The 14,041-nt window shown below is 43.4% G+C and overlaps 1 protein-coding gene across 3 annotated transcripts in view; it reads right to left on the bottom strand.

Moving 5' to 3' along the window:
• ANXA11 (annexin A11) overlaps positions 1-14,041 on the bottom strand; it is a 34,436-nt gene that overhangs the window by 16,778 nt on the left and 3,617 nt on the right. For all 3 annotated transcript variants that reach the window (XM_033148728.1, XM_033148729.1, XM_033148730.1), the window contains exons 2-3: positions 857-917; positions 104-216 (exon numbers count right to left, since the gene is read on the bottom strand). In XM_033148728.1, the coding sequence (XP_033004619.1) occupies positions 104-216; positions 857-908 (165 nt within the window). In that variant the 5' untranslated portion in view covers positions 909-917. The remainder of the gene's footprint in view (positions 1-103; positions 217-856; positions 918-14,041) is intronic.

The following is a 14,041-nucleotide window of genomic DNA, read 5'->3' as shown; positions in this document are numbered from 1 at the left end:
GTCTAAATATATTAAAAGACGACAAAAATTCAGGCAGCAGAATTTTGCAGCTGGCTTTAGCGGAAACAGGAATATCTACCAAATTCCAACTGAAATTACTCACCATGCCTGACATATAGTCTGGATTAAACTGGTTGGCATAGCTTCCAACATTTTCTAGCCCAATTGGAGGAGGATTTGCAGGAGGATAGCTTGGAGCCCCCCAGGGGTTGCCACCTGAAATATTAAAAAAAATTAATAAAAAATACACAAGAGCTACAGAACAGTTGTATATCTATTTGTTAGCATATGGATTTCCATGGCAGAATTTTCACTGTAATGGCTACTGACAAAAGCAGGCAGGCTTTGATGCAGTTCCATTTTGCTCAGTTCTCCATCCCTGGACCAACAGATGTTGCAACATAAAGCACCAGGTTCTCTGAAAGCTACGCTACAACCATGCGTGCATTTCAAAGGCTAATGAACAACCATCAGATAATCATCTGTTTGCAAAACATGCAGCGTATAAATAACAGACAAAGCATATGGCAAGAGGAACGGTCCTTTCCTTCCTTCTAACAATGTAAGAGAGAACAGGTGATAACAGCAGGGAATGTAAACTATTTCTTCACAGGAAGCTATATGCAGCTGCTGCATACAAGAGTCAGACCAGTGGTCCATCAGCCACAGTTCTATCTACTCTGACTGGCAACAGCTCTCCCAGGCCTCTTGAGCTCTACAAACCAGAGATCCCTTCAACTGAACATGCTGGTGACTGAATCCAAGGTTATTTGCACTACTCCTCTGGTTTGCACCCTTGTATTATCCAATTCCTTCCAGGTTGCTATGATTCTTAAATGAAATACAGTAAGCTTACCTGGAGCAGCAGGTGGATAACCACCGGCAGGAGGATACCCAGGATAACTCATTCTGCAGGGCTGCGAAAAGAAAAAGAATGATTTAATACACTGCAAAGTATTAATTACATATTTTATTTATATCAGTTGGTAGAGCATGAGGCTCTTAATCTTAAGGCCATAGGTTCAAGCCCCACATTGGGCAAAATATTCCTGTATTTCAGAGGGTTGGACCAGATGACTCCCATGGTCTCTTCCAACTCTACAATTCTATGATTCTATACTCTGAATGCCAGTCGCTGGAAAGAAGGCAGTTGTGCTCAGATCCTGCTTGCCATTTCCAAAGAGGCATCTGGTTGGCCACTTTGAGAACAGGATGCTGGCCTGTATGAGCCATTGGGCCCGATCCTGCAGGCTCTTCGTACATTCTTACATATGCAACACACAGCAGCTTAAAACTAAAGCAGCTGGGATTGTTTTGAACTTTTGAGATTTTACCATCAAATTTAGCTTCGTTTTGCCTTTCCTCCACGAAGCTCTGCCCAACCTCACCCATTATCCTCAAAATCATTCTTTGTGGTAGGTTACACTGAGAGATGGCAAGTGGCTCAAATTAGGATTTGTGGCCAAATGAAAGGTCTTTGTCAAATTCTAGCCACTACACAACTATTTCTCATTACCAGTACATTGTGTTGTGCATTTTTATAGTTTTGATGCCACTATCACTGAGATGAATTGTAGCCTAACCTCATGATCCTGGCAATCTCAGGAGATCCATCCATCTGTATGAGATCTAGATTTAGGAAACCACAAAGCACTGTAGCTACGGGACTTTTTCATCTGATTGCAATTACAGGTAAAATAAGGACTCTTTAGTGGTTTTTCATCCTCAGGTTGGAAACTGGTGCACCCTTTTAATGACACAGCTGCAGATGTGTACTTATTAATCTCAGAATCAGAGAATTGTAGAGTTGGAAGGGACACCAAGGGTCATCTAGTCTAACCCCCTGCAATGCATGTTCACATGCATTGTTCGCTCAAGCATCATGTTTACAAAGTGGGGAACCAGCAGCCAATCAAATGCAAGTGATATGCTGTGTGTGTATGCTGCAAGCACATTTTTTCCTTACATGCACATATAAAATGCTTTAAATATGCATGTTGCAGATTAAATTTCTAAATCAGGTCCTGCTTTGTTTGACTTCAGCTTCCCTGCTCTCCATCCCCCCACTTAAATAATGCTCCCAGGGTGGTTCCCCTAGAATCAGGCTGTTAGACAAGCTCTCCTGTGCACAAGCAGTTCTTTTTCCCTAGTAAAAACATAAAGCCACTTTCTTTATTTTAAGCCACATTTATAACTTCTACTTTTCAAAGTAAAGGTTTCAAATGAGAGCTAACAAGAACTCAGACACATTACTTTGGCGTGAAACGTAGCAAACTGAAAATACATCAATGGAACCTAGTATTACTTTTTAGTAACAACCAGTAAAAAGAGGGGAGCCTTCTCCAGATGTGGCACACAAACATCTGCCCCATTACGAACAAATCCAGGAGGGCAGGTTTTTGATGTTATACTTAGATCCCTCTGCTTCTAGAACTGTGAAGCTCTTAAAAAAATACAGTACAGCCATAATAGGCTCATTCATTCCTACCAGCCACCAAATGCCAGCAAGTAAAGAGGGAACAAGGGGCACAAGGGAAGAACTGTGCTAGGAGGCAACACAAGTCGGCGGGCAGAGAAGCTTGTTGATTTAGCTGCCTCCCTGAGGTTGGAATTCATTTCGATAGCTGCCTGAAGCCAAAGCGCGTTGCTATGCCAACTTTCCCACCCTGTGTTACCTGCAGGAACTATGGCGATACTGTAGGACCACATTCCAGCTAGAACTGTGCTTACCAGAAGCTGCACATGGATAATTTCAGAGGCGTTATGAACTAGTGAAACTGGTAAAACATTTATGTTATGCCTATTTTACACACAGATGGAAGATGAGAGAGATTTAGAGGGAAATGGCTGTGCTGGGGAGGTGCACCAAAAGGTTTTCCCCAAGGTTTGAAATTCCTTTAGAATTCCTTTTTTTTTGCAATTAACTGGGAATGAAATTAAAATGGCTGTTTCACACAGCACTTTCTGCAACTATAATATCCAGCAATGCCCCTGCCCATGCCAAGAATAGGTGTTACAGAACTAAGGGCTCATTCACGCTTCTGCTACTTGCCCCCAGGGATATCTTTACCACTGAATCAAGAGCCAATGTCAATTGGGTTTTCTCTGGATTGATGTTTGCTCCAATTCACTGCTGAAGAGTAGAGTGTTTTTTTTGGGGGGGGGAGGGACTGTGGGGCAAAGGCAAAACTGCTTGGACTCGTGCCGAGGAAGCACAAGACAAGTCTGGATAGCTCAGTTGGATAGAGCTGATAATGTGAATGTTGCAGGTTCAGTCCCCATATGGGGAAGCTGCATATTCCTGCATTGCAGGGGGCTGAACTAGATGATCCTCAGGGTCCCTTCCAACTCTTGCATTCTATGATTCTATAAGCGGAAAACATCTTGCACCCTCTCATCTGAACTGCATGGTTTTATTTAACCAAGGTGCACTGTTACAAATGCACTGGCACCAACTATGGTTTTGCCTTAATCTCTTGTAGCACATTGCACGTAGCACAGACCAAAAGGGAAAAAGTAGTGTGAACATGCCTCCTCCATTCTCCTCCAGTGTAATTCAACCGATCAGATTCAGTAACATCAATCCAGAATCCAATGTGACTGACCAGTCAAGCTGAATGTAGCCCACTAAAGCTTGCAAGGTACTTAACACCCCCCCCCCCCCGTTTTTTGCAGTTTTAGGAAGGTAGGAAAACCTTTGATTTGGTGGGGGGCAAAGCTACACAGATCTATGTAAACCGACCACCAGATAATTTGCAGCCTACTATCAGTGTGGGAGGAAACATTGGGAACAAAAGCAAGAGGAAAATAGCCAGTCCTCAACAACAGGATGTTGTACTGGAATTTTTAAGCCTCATGCAGTTTCCAAGGGAAGTTTCCACCCATAGCAAGTTAGAGGGGGTTAAGAGAAATGGGGAGCTGAACCACTCGATTTTCCTCTTCCTTCACGTTTCCCCAAGACTGAATGAAATGGAGGAGTGAGCCACTGCAACACAAACTAAGGATGCTAGATACAACCTATCACTACTACCAGCCAGCACAACTCGAGGCACAATAAGCTCAACACACCCTACTGACTGACCATGGATGATGGTCCACCAAGTGGCTCAACAAACCACCTGTTCTTGCTGCCAGGGCAGAACTTTAAAGAGAGGAGAGCAGTGAAGCCCCTGGCAGGCCATGATGCAGGGACGGTGGGCTGCGTGAGGCTTGGCTAGTCAGTAGTTGTGCAGGCCTGTAATTAACGGTCGGATTCCCACCATTAAAACACCAGGAACTGAAATTGCTTTGGTTTTGCTTCTAGATTTCTCAAGTTTCCTACTTAACAATCTGAAAGCTCCTTAGGGAGAATTGCCTTAAGGTAACAGACTCATTCTGCTGCATCTTAGATTTCATGGCCTTTCCACCACCACCACCCCATCCTGCATCTGAAAGAGCGACTCACTTGATCAGGTGAGCTCTAGCCTACTAAAACTTACGTCACAATAACTGAATTGCCTTTAAAGCTCTTACTTGTGATTTTGCTCCTCAGAAAGTTGTGAGTTCAATTCCTGCATCGCGGGGAGGGGTGGGGCTAGATGACCCTCGGGGGTCCCCTCCAACTCTTCCGAGTCTATGAGCACAGTTTAAAACCAAAGTTCTTATACTGTGACATTCTAAAAACCATTCGGAGGTTCTTCCCAGCTTAATTCGTTTTGATTTTTAAAGTTATAATAAAATGTTGCGGGGGGGGGGATGACTTATAACAGGTATAGGCAACCTCCGCCCCTCCAGATGTTTGGAACTACAATTCCCGTCATCCCTGACCACTGGTCCTGTTAGCTAGGGATGATGGGAATTGTAGTCCCAAACATCATTCAGTCAGGTGCATAAATAGCCACTTGCCGGTAACAAGAAAGAACTGGTTCCAGGAGACAAGCCAAGGAAATACGCACAGCACACACAGCTCCTCTAAGCATACTGTAAGTGCTGACAGACTAGTCAACTCTGTTCCCAGCAGCAGTTGTGGGCTTATCAGCAAAGCTATCAAGGCTGCCATAAATGCAAACCAGGGAACCTGACACCATGAAACTCTGGCTTTTAATTTTTTTTTAAAGCTCTGGATTTCAGTTTGTAGAGATGAACATTTGTTTCTACACTGGGCGCAGCTGGAGCACTGCTCCTACACAATTTGCTGGTACCACCAAGTGTTTAGCATGTCACTATAACAAATTGTTTAGCGTGTCACTATAATCCCCATAATATAATTTTTGCACAATGTCCTTCCCTATGGGAAAGGCAGAAGCAACTCCTTTCCTGCTTCCTTTTATCAGCCCCTTTTAAAACCAGGCCCTTCCTCCTTCCTTATTTGATGCATTTTTAAATGACTCAGACTTTGCTCTGTTGCGAGAGCCCTACAGTTTGCCATTTCCTAGTTATCTCCCAGTCGCCATCAACCCTGCAGCCAAGTTGTTCATATCTGCAGCCTGAGGAAATCCTACCAATGGCTTGTCATGTGTTTGCCGTCACTGTTGTCACTGCAACTGCGCAACAAGAACAATACGGGGAACACCGTATGCGATGGAATCCTGTGTTGCCTGGATTCCCCATTCAAACTGAGGTCGCGAACAAAGTCCGCTCCATAGTCCATTCCGGCTGTCGTAAAAGAGGCAAACATGGAAAGTGGTGGCACCTGCACCCTGCCACCTGCCTCAACTGCAAGCACACTCCCACCAGGTGCAGGTTGCAATAAACAGTGTTAGAAACTCAGATACACGAGCTAATCGCCAAATGGCAACTTAAACCCAGGTTACGGTTGCCACAACAGAACGTGTAGGTGCCTTTCCCCCCCTGTGGAATTCGTTGTGATTATTATCATTCACTTTTATACCGCTTTATGTTTTAAAGGAAAAAAATCTCAAAGCGATTCACAACACATTAAAACATCAAACAAAACAAATCCAAGCCTCAAGGAAAATATTTCAGATCCTTCTCTAAGTGACATTTTGCTTTCCCTGTATTTATTTAGCTACTCGATCTATAGAGCTGCCCCATAGCAGAAGAACTATTGGAAGCCAGTGGGGTGTAGTGGTTAGAGTGTCGGGCTAGGATTAGGGAGTTCAGGGTTCAAATCCCCATTCAGTTATGAAGCTCACTGGGTGACCTTTGGCCAGTCATAGCCTCTTAACCTAGCTCACAGGGTAACTGTAGGGATTAACTGAGGAGGGAGGTGAACCATGTACCCCTTGGAGAAAAAGGTGGGACACAAATGCAATAAATGAGCTCTTCTGCTTAAGGAAGCTGGAGGGCCCAGTGAGATGGAGATGTCAGTCGCCAACCTGGCGCCCAGAGATCTCCACGTGGTCGCAATTGGACCTGTGCCAGTAGCAAAAGGTGCCTGGCTAATTTCTAACACTGGTAATAAGCGATGGTGTGCCTCTTCAAAAGGAAAACAGACTGAAAGGGACGAAGACGCTTCATCATAATCAAATCAACACACACCCTAGGCTGAAAATGACCTCTGAACAGACTAAAAGCAGCATGATGGGTGTGGGGACTGGAGTCACAAGTTTAGGAGACAGATGGTTGTTATCAATCCAGCCAGCGCACCATAACAGAAACACTTAAGCACTACAACAGTCTTGAGAGTTAGATCCACCAATATGCCAAACCTGACTAGCATCCTCTTTCCTCCTCATGCAAATCCCACAGCCTTCCACCTACAGGCCCAAGTGAAATCCTGAATGACAAGGCAGGAGGTTACATCATGTTGGTTCCTGGTTTGCAAGCATGCACAGGCTGTAGAGCTCTCTCTCTCTCTCTGGTAACGTACCTGCACTTGGTAATATGTTATCAAGGTATCTTAAACAAATAACCCCAAACTCACCAAAGGGGGCCCCGGAACCAACTCCGGAAAACCTTATCAGATGGGACTCTGGAGGTATTTTGCAATCCCAGCTAGCAGGCTTACACCACCAGCATCAGAATTTGGAAAGAGTAAACAACTTTCATTACAAAGGTATTACAAACGCAGACAATATCAATTTGCAAAGAATATTGGGGGGGGGGGACATTAAAAAAAACCCCATCAACTTCTCAGCATGGCAGTAACTCAAACATCCTCTGAAAGCAGAGAGAAGAGGGAAATGTTTGTTATGATAACTTGCAGATGGAATGTGCTTTTCCCTCCTTACAATTCTCTGTGTGTGTGTGTATGTGTGTGTGCGCGCATGTGTATATATATATATATATATATATATATATATATACACCGGTATGTATGTGTGTGTGTGTGTGTGTGTGTGTGTGTGTGTGTGTGTGTGTGTATATATATATATATATATATATATATATATGCTGCCCACTTAATTGGAACTACTTTTAGTCGATCACTGGTGTGCTTTTAAGCTATAACCGGATAACTGATTAGATTTTGCAGTGCATGAAACAAACCTGAAAAATAGATAGCGGTTTTCCTAGAGAAATTTATTCTCAGCTCCTACTGCCATTATTTTAAAGCAATCCCTAGAGCATGTGTTCTGCCCGCTCCATTAAAAATGTAAGCGCAGATGACACAATATTGACAAAGGGCAAGTACAAATACAGTACACAGAGCAAGAGGACAAGCTACCCAAATATAGGAAGAACTATTAGAACATGTTGCACTTGGCGTGGTCTGTTCATACACACTCTACAGCTTTCCTCCTTTTCCACGCAGTTTCAAACAAGACAAGCCCCCGCAGCCAGCCAGCCAGCCAGCCAGCCAGCCAGCCAACTCTGCATTCAGCTGTCAACTCAGAAATATTCAGGCCCACCCAAAAGAGAAAATTATATTTAGGAGTTGCAAAGCCAGGCAAGCAACTTTGGATAGGAGCCACCCATATTGTCAGCTGAACAAGGAAGAAACCCAACATGTGGGATCACCCTGTCGAAAGCCATCCATAGCACAGCCTAATATAATATTTTGACCTTGCAGCTGTAAATGTGGGCCTAGGTCACAAAAGTGAAATTTAAATTGAAAAACTCCACCCAGTTCAGTGGCATGTGACATAAAACTGACGTGCTTTTGCTTAGTTTCTGAATGAAGTTGAACCTGCCTCTTTCATGTTCTCCATTTGAAAACAATGGGTTTTCCCAGGCAGCCAGAGGCTCCCACACCACAAATTTTCTAATCCCATATCCGGTTCTTGAGCTACAAATGTTAGCACCTAACAATGATGCACATGAAGATGGCCACACATTAAAAGTAGAGCTATTTTTCTAGGGGAAAAGTGGTGCCGGAACTCACCATGAACGCCTCTTGTTCTCTTAGCATGGCAATGGTGCCCAACTGAAAGGTGCCAGAACTGAGTTCCGAAGAGTCCTGGCTGGAAAAAAGCCCTGCCTTTATGCTCGAGAAAGATCCAACTGTATCACACAGAAACCTTAAAAGCCACATGTGACGCCTTTGTAACATATTATATATTAGTTTGTGAACTCTTGACTAATCTAAGAAAGTATTGTCTCCTGCAGCCTCGAACTCTGCTTTATGACATGCCTGAGATGAGTGATAAGGCAGCAATTCTTTTTACAGTACCAGCATTTCCTTTGGGTGCATTTGACCTTTCCAAGATGCAACTATTTAAATGGACCCAGTCCAGCTAACACAATCAATCATGGACAAAAACAACAACGGGCGAAACATATGTAAATGAACACTCCAGTTTATGTGGCTTTTACAAACTGACTGAATCAAGAAACGGTTTGGAGCTCCACATGTATCGTTTCAATGGTTTAAGAACTCTTTTATCAGACTGAAACCTCATAGCTACCACCAGAAAGTTGTTGCTAGATTGCAAATGATGTTCTGAAGTGTTGCCCATGAATCTAGAAGTTGCAGGGTGTTTTTTTAAATTAAAGTGTTGCAGATTTTAGCACTTCTATCACTGGCATAGAGCACCACCTCCTGCAATTCTACTCTTAATTCACAGGTAAAGGTAAAGGTAACCCTGACCGTTCGGTTCAGTCGCGGATGACTCTGGGGTTGTAGTGCTCATCTCACTTTACTAGCCAGGGGAGCCAGCGTATAGCTTCCGGGTCATGTGGCCAGCATGACTAAGCCACTTCTGGCGAACCAGAGCAGTGCACGGAAACGCCGTTTACCTTCCCGCCAGAGCGGTACCTATTTATCTACTTGCGCTTTGACATGCTTTCAAACTGCTAGGTTGGCAGGAGCTAGGTTCACAGGTAACCCAGATGAAACCTTGTCTGATCAGATACTTCTCAGACTTCTCAATGTTCTGTGGCATTTGGAAATTTTAATCCATTTCCATCTCACCAATTCATTTTCCTGCGCTGAAAGATTAGAGATGTGGACAAAAATATCACCAAGGAAGCCACATCCCTACAGCTATTCCACATGCTGAGACACTGTTTACATAACCAAACCCAACATGTGCCATAATTTGGCTGAAGTACTTTGATCAACTGAAGAGAGAATGGAGACTTGCATGCTGTGAGGGACTGGAATGTTCTGAGGCATCTTAAATATCCAAAGGGAAAGCAGTACTGTATTTTGAAACTCTGGGGAAAACCCAAGGAGTCTCCCTCAAAGTAAAACTTCCCCACAACTACAAAAGAATGCTATGGGCCTCACAAATAAGTATTAGCGCACCAAATTATATTCAATTATATAAAAAGTAACGAAGAATTACCCGGAACCATTTGCCGCTGCATATTCCTATTGGATTTAATAGTGACCAGTGTACCAACGGCAACATGATCACCCCCCAAATGCTTTTTTAAATTATACCTTTCCCAATGAAATATCTAAAGTTTACAAGGCAGACCCTCCCACAGTATTCAAGAGCAAGGCAGATTACATTATGCTTGCTGTTCTTTTGAAAGTATTCTACGCTCCTGCTGCCACACTCCATCATAAGACTCTTACTAGATCCAGATGTGGGTGACTTGAACACCAGCCAAAAAAATAAAATCCTGTTCCTCAGCCCATTCCTTTGCATTATTTTATACCATCTAGTCATCTAGTGGTGCTTAGCTCAAAAGCTTGCATAATAATTGATGTGACTTAACTGGTTGCTTTAATGAAGATACTGGCCCAATATGAATTGTTTCCTGTGAGTCAACAGTACTGCTTTTATCTGTTTTTTAAAAGTATTGCAGCAGTTAGCATGCTGGGTTTTTTATTTTTTTAAAAGGTACCAGATTAATTTTTCATTACTTTAGCAGTTTCATTTAATTTTTTTTTATAAATAATAAAAGAGAATACTTCTCCCCAAAAGGAAAGTAGGTCAGGAGTGGGATTTATAAATTTATATCAGAAAACAATTAAAGAGTGAATCACAGGACTCTGGCAAATACACAGCTGAATGAACTTATTTAAATTGGACAGGCGAGGCATATTTATATACCCCAAAGAAGCACAAAGTTTCTCAATTTATATGTGAGAACTCACTTGCTGAAGGATAAATAAGGTCTTTCCCTCAAAGCCTGGAATGTAAATAGAGACCTACAGTTTTTACAACCATGGGTTTTGGGGTTTGTTTTTTTTACCTAGTAGCATTAATAAAGCCACTGTTTCTATACTGCAGAGTTCCCCTGTTTAGTTTTCGTACAGATGATTGTAGGATTTCATGTCCACCAGTATAAAGATACCTTTGGGTCTGGGGGTGGAGTGGTACTCCATGGAACCAGTAGGGCAGAAGCCAAGGGAGACAAGAAGTGGATAGAGCCAGAGTCAGCCCTGGATCTGATGAAAGTACAACAGCAGGCAGGTGAAGGCTGGCTGAGGGCGGTGCAATGGACCAGCCTCCACTGGGGCAGGATGAGACTTCTTCAATAAGTAGGATGCAGAACTTAAGAAATTAGTTACCAGAAGATGTTGTGATGGCTACCACCTTATACAGCTCTCAAAGAGGCTTAACCTGCTGGATCAGGTCAACGCCCATCTAGCAGTGGCATAGCATGGGTAGCCAGCGCCCAGGGCTGTGCAGAGGGGCAGGGATGGGTGGGAGGGAAACGGATGGAGTACATATGTGCATTCAACTGCCTAACAGCATCCATGCCACCTAGGAGATTGCTGCTGCAGAGATAAGAGTCATTCCATTGTCTGGTTCGCATGGAGAAGCTGTTTTCAATGGAGCCCAGCGACAGAAGCATGCAGCGGTATTGAGGAAGCACCGGGTGCTGAAATTTTGCACCTGGGGCAACCGCCCCAGCTCCTTGTTCATGGCCATCACTGCCTTCTGTGTGAGCAAAGCTTGCATTTTAACATAGGCAAAGTCATGGAGGATAAGGGTGTCAATGGCAACTAGTCATGGTGGCTCCCTATATATGATGCAGCGCAGACTGCTCCGAGCCCCAGCCATGCTATTTCAAGGATACTCCATACCACTCCCAGCTTCCCACACATTTTCCTTTTCCTCCCTATCAGTCAGCATTATGCGGTCAATGAGAATTAATCTGTTTCGGGTTCCCGCCCCCTCCATTTTTTTGCTCAAGGTTTTTAAAATACTACTGTCAATATTGGGGTTCCCAGTGCTATTCTTATAGAAAAAGAGGTGCTGGAACTCACCATGAACGCCTCCCTCCTTCTCCAAAAATGGCACTGGCGCTTACCTGAGAGTTGTCAGCACTGAGTTCCACTAATTTCTGGCTAAAAAAAGCCCAGGGAGGAGGGGTTTCTTAATTTTGCTGCCTTCCCCTTTTGAGTTCCATCTACATAAGGACTGACACTCAGGGAACTAAGCTTACTATTTAAGATATAGAATATATTACGATACAGCTAAAAATGCAAGCTTCTAACTACAGTACTTTCCTTTTAAAACCACACTGGTACCTTAAGGCTAATCTTTTTTTATAGGCAAATGCGCTCTCTCTCAACTTGGTTTTGAAAGATTGGAATTGCACATGATCATGCATACCATGCTGCCAGGTCACATTAATTCCCTCTTTTACTTCCTGAGATTGCCACTGGGTTCAAATCAAGAAAACTGTAAGTACAAGGAAAGTTTCAGTCACCAAACTATAGTTTGGCCATTATGTACGAACCAAACCAGAGTGCCCCTCTAATGCTTCCCAGAATCTTCTCTATAGGGTAAGGTTCCTCAGTAGATGATTTTTTTTCGAAAAAAAAGTTTCCAATAGATGAATCCATCCAAAATTTGAAAGCCATTAATTTAAACTATATCCCAGGAATGGCAAATCTATATTTTCAGGGTCTGCACTATAGTAACTTGGGAGCCAGAGTATATTTTGCCATACAAACTGACCTTTCTGCACAGATGGCAAGGAAGTTGGTGCCATTCTAAGGGCTTCAAAACTCTACAGAATTATATTTATAATCCAGATTTAGCCACAGCATGGTACAGTATACAAAAAGCAGAGATGTTTAAGCTAAAGAGTTGGATTCACTCTTTTGGGAACCATTTTCTTACAAGCCAAAAGCACAGGCAAACTTTCTGCCACATCTTGATTTTTTTTAGAGCTTCCAGGGACAATTACTTCAAAAACTGGTTCCAGCCCAAGAATCACCATTTGGCCAACTACACTGATCTTCAACACCTGAAGATCCCCATTACTTTAACAAACCTCTTCCATACCTCCCTCGTCCTCCTCCAAATCCCATCCACTGTATTTACATCCTTCTTGAACTGGGGTGCTAAGAAAATTCATGAGAAGAGCCCCCATCAGCAGTGGAGTTCCTGGCCAATTCCTGCAGCGCTTGTCCCGTTTTAAGAAGCTGCACTGTGCTAGCTGGGCTTGATGGGAGACGTGATCCCAAAAAAATGCAGGGCACCCAGTTGGGGAAGGTTGCCACACACTGTGCTGGGCTGTTATGGTTTCCATGACAGCCAGCAATGATGTCACAAGTCAATTATTCTAGAAGGAAAGCAGAAACTGCTACTGAGCACTTAAAGCTGTAATGCACAAGGAAACATGTGGGAGTTAATGAGGAAGAAAGGGCAATGAAACCAAGCAGCCCTTGGTTAATGAAGGTTTCTCCTCACATCCCTCTTCCTTAAGTTTGGAGGCCTACAACAATAAAACCCATCCAGTGTGCTTGAGTTCACAATCAAAAAATTCTCTGCCTGATCACTGATTTGATGTACAGAATTTAACGCATTTACCCTAGGTGCAACTCAAGAGATTTTCTTGTATAGGTCCTACTGAAATGAAGAGGACTTGCACGAGCAGTCATTTCAATGGGTTAAATCACATGAGTGTCTAAGAGTGTGGGAGAACGGAAGACTGCCTTATCTCTTCCGTCTGGGAGTGTTATTGTACTGTACTTTCATTTTTGCCATACGTCTTGTTGTTTCTGTCAGAGTTTGGAGAACACAGACGTGAAACATGGAGTCTCAGTATATATTGTAAATAAAATGTAGTTTAGATCTATGGATGTTTCCTTCTTCTAGCTGCATGATGCTAGAAGACTTGTGTGCTCCTCTCATATGAGAAGGGTCACAGAGAGGCACTCTGGAGTGAAGGGACATGCCATCCAGAGACATGCCTGCCAGAAGACGCTTGGAGGTACTGGGGGGTCTGCCATCCCTTCCCGGGAGCGTTCTGCCGACAGTTTGCAGTTCAACCTCCTGCTAGACTGGAGCCAGTGTTTATTAATTTGTGTGTATGTGGATTTTGGGTCTATAAAAATCCCCAAACAACCTTGGGCCACTCCTTTTCTCTCACAACCACCCTATGAGGCAGGAGAGGCTCAGGATAATATGGGATAGCTGCCCACCACCATTACATGAAAACCTCCCCTCCAAAAAAATTCATTCTCTGGCCTGTTTTACTACAGCAGAGTTATGTTTCTGCATATATTTTTATACGAAACGTAGTGGTCATAATTAATACAACCTACTGGCTATTCAATACTACAAAATGTACATTCCTATTTTTAGTTCTGCCTCGTTACCACCCTGTTCCGCATTTGCATTCCCCTGCCCAGCAGCTGAGGGATGGAAACCAAGAGATTGGAATTTGTCCGAAACTGAGCAAGGAACTGACTTAAAGCTCCAAGGCCCAAACTGAGGCCTCACTGATTCCTTTTTCCAGACGT

Source organism: Lacerta agilis, chromosome 5, assembly GCF_009819535.1.
Source record: "Lacerta agilis isolate rLacAgi1 chromosome 5, rLacAgi1.pri, whole genome shotgun sequence".
NCBI lineage: Eukaryota > Metazoa > Chordata > Lepidosauria > Squamata > Lacertidae > Lacerta > Lacerta agilis.
This window is presented reverse-complemented; position numbering and strand designations above follow the sequence as displayed.